Here is a 15901-nt window from a genome sequence, read left to right on the forward strand (position 1 = left end):
GGAGGACACTACATGTATGAGAAGATAACCTGACTACAATAAGGACATCATGGCTGGTTATCAGGAGGACACTACATGTATGAGAAGATAAACCGACCACAATAAGGACATCATGGCTGGTTATCAGGAAGACACTATATGTATGAGAAGATAACCTGACCACAATAAGGACATCATGGCTGGTTATCAGGAGGACACTACATGTATGAGAAGATAACCTGACCACAATAAGGACATCATGGCTGGTTATCAGGAAGACACTATATGTATGAGAAGATAACCTGACCACAATAAGGACATCATGGCTGGTTATCAGGAGGACACTACATGTATGAGAAGATAACCTGACCACAATAAGGACATCATGGCTGGTTATCAGGAAGACACTATATGTATGAGAAGATAACCTGACCACAATAAGGACATCATGGCTGCTTATCAGGAGGACACTACATGTATGAGAAGATAACCTGGACACAATAGGGACATCATGGTTTATTATCAGGAGGACAATACATGTATGAGAAGATAACCTGGACACAGTGAGGACATCATGGCTAGGTGTCTGATAAGTCCCAGACCATAAAAAGTTCCTGCATTCATAGACACATCCATTGCCAACCGATCAAGACAAAACATGTCACCACTATGATGATTGGAGGACATTTTTATTGTAACATTATGTTATTAACAGAGCGTCCCTTTAAATTTCTGCAATCTCACATCTAGTATGGAAGCTAAAATCCACCGCCATACAATGACCTTGTCTGTGATAGTCACTTATACAATGTAAGGGATTTATTAGCATTGAGTGACAGGACACAGATTTACTTAATGCATTTATCATTTATTTCTATAAAATAGATTTCATTGGGTGATCTATCTTATTGATTTACTCTGTTCTGCTACTTAATAGCAAAGCATAAATCCGGGCCCAGCGAGCTATATATAGCATCTATTAGATGAGAAAGTAAATATAGTTAGAGGGTATTATCATACAAACATACTCAGTGATATTGCCTTGTGTCCTTAGGGAGAAAGCAGATGGGAAAAAATTCTGGTACTGATCTCGCCCTCCATTATGTAGTAATAAATGGATTATCCGGGACGGCGGCTATGCATATAGAGCTCATTACCTACATTTAAAGGGATATTTAGCTAATAATGTTTGCTTTTTGCCTGAATTAGGTTTAAGAATGTAAGAGATTGGAGATGGCACAACAAGGCTCTATATACAATAAGGGCGCCCGGTCTCCGGCGGGTTTCCTTCTTCTGCCCCGAGAAACTGGACAGGAGACGGAACCCTGGCAGTCAACTTTCAAACCCATTCACTTGAATGGGTGGTCACTTTGCAAACCCGGCGGGTTTCTGTCTCCTGTCCAGTTTCTTGAGTAGAAGACGGAAACCCGCAAAGCAGAGACCAGGCGCAGGTGTGATCCCGCCCTAAGCATTATTTTATGGCCCCTACTGGGTATACAAAACAGTTTTCCAGTAGGATAAACAATGGTGACTGTAAGCGTAAAGTGTGGTATTAAAATAAAAGATGTGATCTCACCAATCCCTGCTGCTCCCGTTCTGGCACTGCCTGGTTCCCTGCTGGTCTCTACTTCCAAGTCTCATCTGGACACACTAGAAATTCAGTTCATAGATGGCATGTCCAAGTCTAAGTCTGTTCAGGAGCAGGAAGTAGAGACCAGCAGGGTTGGAATGGTTTGGAATAAGAGTTGGAATGGTTTGCACATTTCTAATTGTATTCTGTCTGTGCTGATAATGAGATCACTACTGAAAAATGATCTCTACAGAAGAGGAATTACCAGAGAAAAAAAATTGCTAGATTTCAGGGCTTAAAAAAAATAGAAAAACTCCAAAAAATATATCACAGTTTGATACTGAGTTACCTCCCCCAATGATATATAACTGCCTGCACTGCATTGCAAAGCTTGTATCCTGCAGGGTGCAGCTACTGAAGTCACTCCTCTTCTTGAAGTGTCTCCTCTTCTAGAATCCGACCATTCTGCCACTAAGAGGACATTACTGCATCACAGATACAGGGGTGAACCATGGCTTTCTGCCACCTGAAGTGGACGTCGGAGGAGGGGGCGGAGCAGAGGGGGTGGGGCCGAGTGTAAGGGGGCATGGCGTTGCCGAGCAGAGGAGCGGGGCCGAGCGGATGGGGCGGGGTTGAGCGGAGCCAGCATGTTTAGCAGGCAGAGAGCAGGCAGGGAGAGGACCTGCTCTCTGCCTGAGCGTGAGGGGCGGCTGCTGGAGCAGCGCTGTTCCAGCAGCCTCCCCAATCCACTGCTCAGTGACGGTGACCCTAAGCCAGTCCAGAACAGCTTGTCCTGGACTGGCTTAGGTCAGCAAAAATGCCGCCCTCCCCGTGGCCCTGGCATAGCACCGCCTGAAGCGGTCGCTTCAGTTCGCCTCATGGGAGGTGCGGCACTACACAGATATAACAGACCGGATTACAATAGAGGATAAAACCTCTATAGATAATAGCCCATCATTACATCCACTACTGCACAGCATGTCTAGAAAACTCTCCAATGAGTCGGCTCCAGTCTACTGACTGTGCTGTAAAGCAGATCACAAAATGCTGCTCACAGCGCAGAGGATCAGCTCAGGGCAAGATGGCCACCCCATCAACAGGTACAGAAAATAGAATAATAAGGTAACATGGTGTCTCAGTGATCAGCCTTGCAGCACTGGAGCTCTGAGCTCGAATCCTGCCCAGGACAACATCTGCAAGGAGTTTGTATATTCTCCCCATGTTAGCGCGGGTTTCCTCCCATACGCCAAAGACGTAACTATACGGGGCTCACGATCTACATAAACAAGAATTGTATGATACAATTAGAAAACATAAATACATGAAAAATTGGTAAGTTAGTTGTAAGGAAGATCTAGCAAGATGGGGGCACCATCAGTAGAGAGTAGGGGGTAGAGGTGGCAATATAAGTGTATGAGGACCGGAACGGACACCAGCAATATCATTTGTATATTGGATAATATTCCTTTTACTCGTTATTTGGCCAAAATATCAAAGATATTAACCAGGGCAATGATATTCAGGCTCTTATATACCATTGGGGAGGTGATAGACTCCCTTTAAACAATAGGTCATTTTCTAATGTCACATTCCCTTTAATTCCGCATGCCCTAATAGGGTGTTGGAAATGGGATTTTTAGACCAGATGATCCCTTTAACCGTACTCTACTGTGCCTTTAATGAGTTGACACATACAATATATTCATTACTGACTTTCCTTTGCAATCTCATTTTTATTACCACAAAGGCCGGCGCTAATACCGGAATGACCCCAACGTTAAATTATCTTTAAATTGTTGATAAACCGGATTAAGGGGCTTATCTTCAGAAATTTCCAGGAGACTTCACAAACTCCAAGTGAGACAAATAGCCCTTCATTTTGTCAACTCATTAATGTGAGTGATTGCCCTAATGCACGGAGAGCTTTCACATCACATTAGTGTAGAATTAAAGAGCAACGCCAGTCAAGTGTGAACATTCCCCTACCTGCTCAGGTCTTATAGTCTAAGTAAGATAATGGTTAGGAAGTGGGAATCAGAGAGATACAGCTCAGTATGTCAGGTCAGTGTCGGAACGCAGCTGACAATCACTTTTTCTGGAATGGAAAAGTGCCAAGGACTAATGTCAGATCTTATCCTGATGACTGAATTCAGAACAAAAATGCTTTAGAAATAATTTTTATATTTCTACCTGACTAGTGAAGGAATTACCAGTATAGAGACATTAAAGCTAACCCAGATCATCTCCTCCAAAAGGAAGAGATCCATCCATTGTCCTTCATCAGGGTATACCAAGGGCACTATACAGTGTACAGAGCCGTCTGCTTCCAGATCTGTAGACCAGGGTTGCTGTAACCATAGGGAAAAAGGTGCACTTGCCATGCAGACCCATACGGTTGAAGCCTATGACAGGGCAGAGAGCTGTGTGTTCCGGCCACGGGAGCTGTAGGAGCGATATGATGACGTCACTCACATCGTGCCTACAGCTCCCAGGACAGTCCGTGACAAGAAACTGCACAGAGTAGCAGGGGAGCGAGGAGAGATGAGTATCATTGTTTTATTATGTTAAACTAGAGGCAGATGAAGGGGGACATTAAACTGAGGGCAGATGAAGGGGGACATTAAAGGGATCCTATCATTCACACACTATTTTTTCTAGGTACCACATCGGAATAGCCTTAAGAAAGGCTAATCGTCTCCTACCTTTCATTGTCTTCTTCATGCCGCCATTCGCCTACAATCCCGCTTGCAAAGTATTGTAAGCCGACATTTTCTCGTGGCCTGTGGGCATGCGCAGTCTGCTCTGCCCAAGGCCCGAGGCCTAGAAGTTGCAAGCCACCGCCGGAAGAAGAGGCTGAAGATGACGATCCTGATGAAGATGATGGCGGCGCTGGAGAGAGTTCTCTCGCAGCATTGGGGACACCCCCAATGCTGTTTGAGTGCTGGGGCCCGCCCCCAGTGCTGCAAGTGAGCTAATTTGTATACCGACAAGAACCGGGATTGTAGGCGAACGGCGGCACAGAGAAGACTAAGAAATGTAGGACACGAATAGCCTTTCTTAAGGCTATTCTGACATGGTACCTAGAATAAATAGTGTGTGAATGATAGGATCCCTTTAAACTGGAGGCAGATGAAAGGGGGGTATTAAACTGGGGGCAGATGAAGGGGGACATTAAACTGGAGGCAGATGAAGGGGGATATTAAACTAGGGGCAGATGAAAGGGGACATTAAACTGGAGGCATATGAATGGGGACATTAAATGGGAGGCAGATGAAGGGGGACATTAAACTGGGGGCAGATAAAGGGGGAAATTAAAATGGAGACAGTTTACATTTCTCTTTTCTTCATTCATTTCATACTTAACAAAAATAAACTATTAACCCTTCTATTTCTTAGATCATTCTTATTTTACAAAATTTTAGCCAAGTCTGTCTATAACTTTTGCACAGTTCTGTCTCTCTCTCTCATATATATATATATATATATATATATACTAGCTGGTACCCGCGACTTCGTCTGCGGTGATTGTAGCAGTGGGTATATACAGGCGTGGGTAAGGTTTTCGTACTGTGTATAAGGTATGTGATATGAAATGTAACTTTGTATCTTGTTTTTGCTGTAATTCAGAGAATACGTGAGACTTTTGTGTTGAAGTTACTTTGTATTAGAGCTGCTATATATACGCTGTTGTGAGAAACTTTACATAGTGACTTTGGGACAGAAGTATTTGAAGTTAACCCTTTCCCGCCGATGGCATTTTTTGATTTTCGTTTTTGACTCCCCTCCTTCTAAACCCCATAACTTTTTTATTTCTCCGCTCCCAGAGCCATATGAGGTGTTAATTTTTGGGGGACAAATTTTTCTTCCTGATGCCGCCATTAATTATTCTATATAATGTACTGGGAAACAGGGAAAAAATTCAAAATGGGGTGGATTTAAAGAAAAAATGCATTTCTGCGACTTTCTTACGGGCTTTGGTTTTACGGCGTTCACTGTGCAACCAAAATGACCTGTCCCCTGTATTCTGTGTTTCGTTACAATTCCGGGGATACCAAATTTATATGGTTTTAGTTACATTATGACCCCTTAAAAACAAATCCAAAACTGTTAAAAAAGTTTTTTTTGAACAGTCGCCATATTCCGACAGCCATAACTTTTTTTATACGTGCGTGTACGGGGGGGGGGGGGGGGGAGAAGGACGTCTTTTTTTGCGGGACCATCTTCAGGAAATGTTATTGCTTTGATCACTTTTTATTCAAATTTTTATCAGAATCAAAACAGTGAAGAAACGGCGGTTTGGCACTTTTGACCATTTTTCCCGCTACAGCGTTTACCAAACAGGAAAAATATTTGTATAGCTTTGCAGAGCGGGCGATTTTGGATGCGGGGATACCTAACATGTATGTGTTTCACAGTTTTTAACTACTTTTATATGTGTTCTAGGGAAAGGGGGGTGATTTGAATTTTTAATCCTTTTTTTTGTTTTTAATATTTTTTTTACTTTTTTAAAACTTTTTTTTTTGCATTTATTAGACCGCCTAGGGGTATTGACATGGGTGGGCGGTGTAGCGGATTGTCAGAGCGGTGGGGGTTGGCAAACATGGCTGCTCCGGAGCGTTATAGAGCGCCTCCTAGAGTATCGGTAAGGTGAGGGGCAAAGTGGTAAAGTATATGTATATGTGAGTGTGTGGGGTTAGGGGCGAGGCTGTAGAGGGCAATAGGAATTTTGTGGCTTGCTATGGTCCAAAGTGTGTGAGATTGCAGAGATGGTGGTGTGAGTTTGGGTTTTGTGGGGGTCCTGGCACAAACGTATGTGCGCTGTTGTGATGAAAAGTAGCCTATTGCGCAACGGGGTGTATTAACTATGTTTGTGGAAAATTTCAGCCAAATCGGTCGAGCGGGTTTTGCGTGATTGACTAACATCCGAACACACAAACTTTCACATTTATAATATTAATAGGATGTATATATATATATATATATATATATATATATATATATATATATCTCATACACACTATGAATAATTTGTATCAATATATGCAGAATGTTTTACTTGGATATTCTCTCAGGAACCTCTTCAATCCAAGGTACAATCAGTCAGATGTGTGATTGAAGAACTAGTCTACGCCATTTCTACAGTCTTTTACAACATGAATACAGCAGATATCAAGATACAAAGTTATAAAAGGTCAGTATCTTATCCCACAGCCCGCAATTACTAATAATCAGCGTCTGAAGAGGAACAGAGCCAGAAATCCAGGCAGAACTATCGTACTTGAAATAAGATGAGACTATTGTTCAGTAAAGTAGAAAAGTACAGACATAACACCAGACATTACATATTGATGTATTTAAAGGGCTTGTCTAGTTTAGAAAATTCTTTTTATATATACTCTGAAAGGGAAATATGAGTTAACAAATGGGAACCCATTTCCATGATAGCCAAGGTCACCTCAGCTTTGTGTTGGAGGATTTTTCATCTGAGGCTTTTTCTAAAGAATATATATACATATACATATATATATACACAGTGGGGTCCCAGTGTTACACTCCCACCAATCAGCGGGTCACCCCTATTCAGTGCAACTGGTGATCGGAAAACCCATTTCTGGTGCTCGTACACATAAGGCATCAACGATGAAAATTGATAACTTCAACCATAACAAACTTTGCCTGGGCAAAATTAAACAACGGCCCATTGTTTTAGCCCACCAATGACACAACATCTTTGCCTGGATTGAAGTTGAAATTTTTACTGATTCATTTTGAGCCACGTTTGACCCGAATATTCCAAGTTGTTTGGTTTTTAATGAATCCAAACACCTGAGGATACGTTTCGGATTCAATGAAATGGCCGACACAACATGTATTGTGGTAAATTAGTGGTGAAGACCCTGGGGAAGTGAATACAATAAAAAAAATACTTATATTCACTTTCCCTCACCTGTTTTTGGCCACCTCATGTTGTGTAGCATTTTCGGGGGGAGGTCAGGATGCTTGGCGTGCCCATGTGATCGGGCCTCAGTGGTGACCCTGGGTGCCAGATGGCACCAGGAGACCGAGAAAGAGTGACATGCTTCAAGATATACTCAAAGGGAAGTTGAGTATAAATGTTTTTTTTTATTTTTTTTTACTCCTCCCCTATTATACTGTGAAATCTGAAGAGACCCTTGACTATAATAAATTCACTTTCAAGTCCAACCCAAACTTGTTTGACCCAAAACAAATCAGTGATCTGAGCCACACAAACCTGAAATAAATCTTGGGAGGTTCACCCATCACTACAAATAATCTTTTTGAACCTTCCCTGAAAGAACATTTCAGTACAGAGACTTAAACCGGGATTTTGTGGAATGGTGCCAGCAGAACCACCTCAGGATTAATGCTGGGAAGACCAAGGAGATGGTGGTGGACTTTAGTAAGCAGAGGAGTTACCCAAATCCAGTGGACATCCAGGGCATGGGCATTGAGATAGACCTATAAGTATCTGGGTGTGCTCCTCAATGATAAACTGGACTGGGCTGATCACCTGGATGCGCTGCACAGAAAAAGTCACAACAGGCTCTACCTGCTCAGGAGGCTGAGGGCCTTTGGAGTCCAGGGCCTTTTTCAACTCTGTAGTTGCTTCAGCCATCTTCTTCGGCGTGGTCTGCTGGGGGAGTAGCATACCAGCCAGAGATAGAAATAGACTTTACCAGCTGGTTAGAAGGGCCAGCTCTGGCCTAGGGAGACCCCCTGGACCCAGTACAGGTGGTGGGTGAGAGAAGGATATTGTCCGTGGTGAACTCCATGCAGGAGAACAACTCCCACCCCATGTATGGGACCTTGATGGCACTGGGCAAAACTTTCAGTGACCGACTGCTTCACCCCATGTGTAAGAAGGAGCGCTATCGGTGATCCTTCCTCCCAACCGTGGTCAGGCTGTATAATCTACATCAGGCTAAGCGGAGATCACTCCGCACAGAGAACTAAATGATCCTGAAATCTTCCTTTTTTCTTTGTTTTGACTCCTGGTATCTTTTTTAACTTGTATGTGTTTTTCTTGAATTATTATTATTATTATTACTGTATTATCCATGCTGCTGTAACACACTAAATTTCCCCATGGTGTGACTATTAAAGGATTATCTTATCTTATGTTATGCCTATTTTGATTAACTGTAAATGACCAATCTAGACTAATATCTCTTTAGTTGTTCTACAACCATCATCCTACTTCTTCTATCTTTGGAAGGTTTTGTTCCCAAAGATAAACCTCTGCCATGGTCATCGAGGTCTCCGGTGAAGGTGTTACGAAGGCTTACCACTGTGTTAAACTCCCATCTACGTCTATTTTTTTTGCCCCTCGCTGTCTAATACGACTTAATATGGAAATGTAAAATAAAAATAAACCTATTTGCTGCTATTATTGAAGCTGTCATCTCATTTACCCGGCTTGTACCGTCACTTTCATTAACATCTTTACCGGGAGGTTGTCGTTCGAGTCAGAACATTGTTCTCTTAACATTTTCTAGCTGCTATTTTTGCTCCTGTGAATGAAGGCTGCCTGCCTGGAATATCAAATCTCCCATTATTAAATGCAAATTCCCATTCAGATCTATGCCGTTTGTGCACACAAATTATCTTGTTACATTAAAACAGCACTTGGAGAGGATTTGAAGATATTGGGTGGAGAACAATTTTCTGCTCCATAAACTCCTTTGCGTTATCTTCTCTTATCTCTTAGAAGTTTCACATTTTGCTATTTATCATCTACCTGTTAGATGTGTTCGGAGAAAATGATTAGAGTTCAGCTCATAAGAAATGAGGATGGAGCGAGATAACAACGAATGTTTTGCCGAATACCGCAACGGGATATTGGCATAGACCGCCGCATTGGGTAACATTCAATGAGATTCGTTCTATGTAGGAAAGTTGTCATTGCACAATTGTGATCAACATCATGTTCTGGCTAAACCAGGGCAATGAGTCTTCTTGATAAACCCCATGTTTACACCCCTAAAGAAGGCCCTATATACAGTAGTAGATTTTGGCAGGATTTCCCATATAATGCGTAAGGCATTGACTTTTCTTGGTAATCCCCATGTTTACACCCCTAAAGCTGGCCCTATACAATAGATTTTGGTAGGATTTTCCATATAATGTGTATGGTGATGTCCCTTATATCCCCAACAGTAGATGTAAAAGGATCAGACATGTTGGCTGTGAACATGCCCTATGCGTTGTTCTCACCGGAAGTGTATGGCAGTGACTTCTTCCCCTTTCTCTACTGATAAGACTATTGAAGTGACCCCAAAGTATAATAATAGTTCATGCGTATCAGACCCCCAAAAGTTCTTCCAAAAGTTCCACCACTTTGTAAAAATTTGCAACAAGTCCAGTTCTGTTAGGGAATTGCTAGGACAGCAATTCCCCAGTAGCTGTTGAACCCTGGGACAGGACACAAGAGACAGTGAGCCCTAAGCTGAAGCCCCCAACTGTCCCTTCCTATTGCCAGGCCCTAGACTACGTAATAGGCGGCAACCACGAAGACAATCCCTTCCTCTATAGGTGAGACACAAAACGCAGACAAGACGGACAACAAAGAGAGGTCAGCTAGCCAAGGGTCAGTAACAGTCGAGCGATGCAGTGCCAAATCGGAGTCCAAAGAATAGTCAGTAGGGAAAGCCAAAGGTCAGGGATAAGAATGCAAGCAAAAATAGTGACAGTAAGGAGCAGGTATGCACAAGGCAATAGCAAGCACTGGTGTGAACGAGAGCCAAGGCTAAATAGGGAGGAAGAACCCGCCCCTGGAGTTGACAGGAAGGCAGGCTGTCAATCACAGGTCAAGGCCAGATTAACCATTCGAGGAGCAGAGAAAACTGAAGGTGAAGGAGATGGGTGTGGTGGAAAATCAATTACCAAGGTGAAAGAATAGGGCTGTGTTCAGACAGTGCAGGAAGAAACCAACGGAATAAATCACAACCGAATACATCTCCTGCGCCGCAGCATGCGGCCGAATGATGACGCCAAAGCTCGGATGGGCAAAGATGTTACAAGTTCATTCCAAACGGGTTTGTTCATCTTGTATATCCATGTTTTTTATTGTTTCCGTATAATAAAACTTGATATCTGACCTTTCCCTTAAATATTCTGATTTTACCCGTGCCATATAGAATATTTATCAAAATCTCATCAAAATCAATAAAAAAAATCACTTGTGGCTCCATTCAGACACAACCTGTAAATGTATCTACTGTATATGCACACAAAGGTAACAGACAGAACTAGTAACAGCTCCTTTGTGTATTGTGGACAGTGTGTTATATCGGGATATTTTAGGAACTGGATATTTACCGGTAGAGATAACACGTCTACTATAGATTCAGCAGCCCGGTGCGAGACACAATGTAAGTGTCCAGTCCTGAGAAAAGGAAATCACAACCTTCTCTGTGCAGTGTACAGCGCCGACCTATAGTACAGTATTATACAGTATGGACTACAGTAGTATACAGCACATAGGATACACTACTGTGCACATGTATTAGGTGGTTTTACTGTTTATAGTTTCTTTTTGTCAATTAACAAAATGAAACAAATAAAGAAATGTAAATCCCATCAATATTTGTTTTAACCTTTGCCCTTTGGAGGCGGAGTCCTGGAAGTGATGATACGGCCCCCGCAGAGCCCTGATCTCAGCATCATCCAGTCTGTCTGGGATGACCTGAAGAAACAGACAGATTGGACAAGCCTACATCCATAGAAGATCTGTGCTTAGTTCTCCAAGATGGCGGGAACAACCTCCCTGCCGAGTTCTGCCAAACCCTGTCTGCAAGTATCGAGAAGAACTCATGGAAGGCAAAAGGCAAAGGTCACACCAAATATTGATGGAATTCAACACAACATGATTGAGACTGGACATGACATCTGACAGATAACAAGCTTAGGTGGGGGTTTAGGGTGTCTCTGAGCATTCAATGGCCTTTCCTACATTTGTTACCATCCTGTATAGAACAGACGGACAAAAGACAACAAACAACTACAACAACCGAGAGACACCTAAGCTTAATGCCATACAGAGATCATCATGGTTCTGAAATTTCCAAATTAAAAAAAAGGCACTTAGAGGCATTTTTTTTTTATTTTTAAAATAATTTTCCATCTTAGATTGGGATCCTACCAATCCTTACTCAAATCAGGGGAGTCTGATATCTAGCACCACTACTGATCAGCTGTACATTGTGCTTGGTATTGAGGTTCAGGCTCATCCACTTGAATGAAACTAAGTTGACAACAGTCAATGTGATCATGAAAGACATGTCAGATGACAGAGTTCCACTTTATGAATTGATTTGTGGGGATCCCCCACTGATCATGACGACCTATCCTAAATGGTGACGGTGGTGTTAGTTTTGATTCGGCTTCAGCCGTCATATTTGATGGGAGGCTGACCCAAGAAGAGGACGGTAAAGTCAGAGGATGCCCATAAAGGTGAGTAAATGTTTTTTTTAGCCTTATACACTAGGGTTGAGAGATCGGGATCGGGAAAGATCGGATGCCGATCGGCGATCAAGCAAATTTCACGATCGGTATCGGCTGGAAAACGATCCTGATATCTCAAAATTGGCTCAATCCTACCCCATAAACATAAAGTAACTAGGGTTGAGGGATTGGGAAAGATCGGATTCTGATCGGCGATTGAGCAAATTTCACGATTGGGATCAGGATCAGATGGAAAATGATCGGAAATCAGATTTTAAAAACAATCCTGAAATCTCAAGATCGGCTCAACCCCATTACACACCTCTCCTGCCATCCAGGGTTTTGCTTTACGCTTGAAAAGTCGGACATCTTTGGGAACTGACAGTTAAGGACAGGCACGGACTGTAAAAGAATGCACCCGATCTCCATTTAAATCAATACAAAATGTCACGGACACAGCTAGTGTCCACTGCTAATGTCCACGCAAGATTTTGAACGGACATTAGCAGCGGACACTACCTGTCGGACACCAACGGTTGTGTGAACGCCCCCTAACTCTAGAAGTACATCTATCCCTGTCTCACAGTCACATAGTTCACAGTCTCATATGAACCGAATCTGAAATCCACCATTCGTATGGAGGTCACTTGGTTTCGGCCGCCAATTACTTTTTCCGATTTTTTTTCGACGCCTCCGTTGTCGTAGTTCCTGTTCCACCTCCCCTGCACAATTATTGATGCGAAAAAAGCGCCAGGGAAGGTGGGAGGGGATACAAATTTTTAGTGCGTTTGCTGCGCGGTATTCGATTGGAATCGAATATGTCGAGCAGCCTGATATTCGATCGAAAACCAATTCGATCGAACGCTCATCTCTAAAGGGCACGATTCACACTAACAACTTTTTGATATATAACTCTGCCTTACACCTTCAAGCAGAACATCCACATGGATCAGTGAAGCAATGCAAACATAAGCTTTAATATATGCAAATATTATGCACAGAACATTCTCGGAAAGCCATTCCTTATGCTGAGTTCTCTGCTGATACAATATCAACATGTTACTTTTAGGAAATGTATGAAATACTTGTCCCTTCTATGATTATAATATACTAATCCAGGGCCTGTAGTTTATTTCTGTAACACTTCTTGTATACCGCTATATAATGTGCACAAATAAGGCAGAAATTACAAGAGGTTGTCCCGGATTTGGAGAGGGGTAGCCGAGGTGGGTGCTCTCTCCATTGATGATCCTGATCGGTTCATTTTGCTCACTTGCCGATAAGGATCCGATCTTTCCCAATCCCGATCACACACCCCTAGCTGCAAGTCCTGTTGTTTTTTGCTGGATGAGTTATATTTATCAATGGTGTCATTTGGGTTCTTAAAATTTGTGATCAAATTTTATTTTTATTATTTTACATTATGTTTTTAAAGGGGATTAAAAAAGAAAGGTTTGGGGGTAAGGGCAAAAAGAGGAAGACTATTGTCACAAATTTGGGGCCATGGTTGCTAATAAGTGCAACATTTAAGGTCCATATGCTTAGAATTGGTGCAATATCCAATATATAAAACAATATATAGATAAAAACAACTGGCTGTACATGTATATTACCATTGCCTAGTGAAATAATGCTACATACACGTAGCCAATAATGCTAAATGCAAGTATAAGTAGCAAAGAAGACCCTTAGTCCGGTCCCTTTTAAAGATTTCAAGTCTTAAGACAGCTCAGGTTCAGATAAAGATAAATGAAGTCTGTTCTCCAAGAAGAAAGAATTCCAGAGTAATAGCATCACCAACACGTACAGCAGTAATACCACCAATAATAGGAATAATGCAGAAAGTCCAGGGTTGGAGAAGCCATTGCTGCTATATCCAATCCCTTTATCTTATAAGAGGAGAAATAATTACATAGAGACAAGACATTCGCACTCTTACCTTTGGAGACTATTGCACCAGCTGCAGTTGAAACCAATTTGCGATCTGACACAAGAACCGCAGCTGTTAAACTGGAGGCAAGCTGAGGAAGACATAGGAAGAAGGGTTAGAACTCATTCATCATGTCACCGGAATAGAGATCTGTCTGTCTGTCTGTCTGTCTGTCTGTCTGTCTGTCTATCTATCTATCTATCTATCTATCTATCTATCTATCTATCTCCTATCTATCTCCCTCTTCTTTCTATCTATCTATCTATCTATCTATCTATCTATCTATCTATCTATCTATCTATCTATATATCTATCTATCTAGTATTATGTCCCTCAGTGGCCCCTAAACACAGTATTATCCTCCATAGTGGCCCCTGCGCACAGTATTATGTCCCTTAGTAAGCCCTGCACACAGTATTATACCCAATAGTGGCCCCTGCACACAGTATTATAGCCCATAGTGGCCCCTGCACACAGTATTATGCCCCATAGTGGCCCCTGCACACAGTATTATGTCCCTTAGTAAGCCCTGCACACAGTATTATACCCAATAGTGGCCCCTGCACACAGTATTATGTTCCATAGTGGCCCCTGCACACAGTATTATGCCCCATAGTGGCCCCTGCACACAGTATTATCTCCCATAGTGGCCCCTGCACACAGTATTATCTCCCATAGTGGCCCCTGCACACAGTATTATGTCCCATAGTGGCCCCTGCACACAGTATTATGTCCCATAGTGGCCCCTGCACACAGTATTATCTCCCATAGTGGTCCTGCACACAGTATTATCCCCCATAGTGGCCCCTGCACATAGTATTATGTCCCTTAGTGGCCCCTGCACACAGTATTATACCCAATAGTGGCCCCTGCACATAGTATTATGTCCCTTAGTGGCCCCTGCACACAGTATTATCCCCCATAGTGTCCCCTGCACACAGTATTATGCCCCATAGTGTCCCCTGCACACAGTATTATGCCCCATAGTGGCCCCTGCACACAGTATTATCCCCATAGTGGCCTCTGCACACAGTATTATGTCCCATAGTGGCCCCTGCACACAGTATTATCTCCCATAGTGGTCCTGCACACAGTATTATGACCCTCAGTGGCCCCTGCACACAGTATTATGCCCCATAGTGGCCCCTGCACACAGTATTATGCCCCACTGTGGACACCCATAAACAATTATTATACTCTGGGGTCTTTTCAGACCCCAGAGTATAATAATCAGAGACCCAGGTGGGATAAAAAAATAAAAAAACACTGTTACTCACCTATCTCCAGGATCCGCTGCAGTCCTCCGCTGTCGACCTCCGCTGTAGTCCATCTTCTATGACGTCAGAAGTCACATGATCGGGGACGCAGGCTAGGGTCATGTGATGTCAGAGACATCAGACGACTAGGCCTGAAGCCTGCTCGGATCATGCAGAGGTAAGTAACAGTATTTTGTATGTTTCTTACCTATCCCGGGCCTCCGATCATTATACTCGGGGGTCTGCAAAGTTACGCCACTGATCTATCTATCTCCTATCTATCTATCTATCTATCTATCTATCTATCTATCTCCTATCTATCTATCTATCTCCTATCTATCTATCTATCTATCTATCTATCTATCTATCTCCTATCTATCTATCTATCTATCTATCTATCTATCTATCTATCTATCTATCTCCTATCTATCTATCTATCTATCTATCGCCTATCTATCTATCTATCTATCTATCTATCTATCTATCTATCTATCTATCTCCTATCTATCTACCTCCTATCTATCTATCTATCTATCTCTATCTATCTATCTATCTATCTATCTATCTATCTATCTATCTATCTCCTATCTATCTATCTATCTATCTATCTATCTATCTATCTATCTATCTATCGCCTATCTATCTATCTATCTATCTGTCTGTCTATCTAGATATTTTCCAGCTAAATCTTTCTCTTGATCT

General features: G+C 42.4%; 1 protein-coding gene across 1 annotated transcript in view; it reads right to left on the reverse strand.

Annotated features, from left to right (window-relative positions):
- Positions 1–15901, reverse strand: part of PLXDC2 (plexin domain containing 2) — a 387582-nt gene that overhangs the window by 67475 nt on the left and 304206 nt on the right. Inside the window, exon 9 of the mRNA XM_075271735.1 lies at positions 13953–14034. Within this exon, the coding sequence (XP_075127836.1) occupies positions 13953–14034 (82 nt within the window). The remainder of the gene's footprint in view (positions 1–13952; positions 14035–15901) is intronic.

Source organism: Leptodactylus fuscus, chromosome 4 (genome assembly GCF_031893055.1).
Source record: "Leptodactylus fuscus isolate aLepFus1 chromosome 4, aLepFus1.hap2, whole genome shotgun sequence".
NCBI lineage: Eukaryota > Metazoa > Chordata > Amphibia > Anura > Leptodactylidae > Leptodactylus > Leptodactylus fuscus.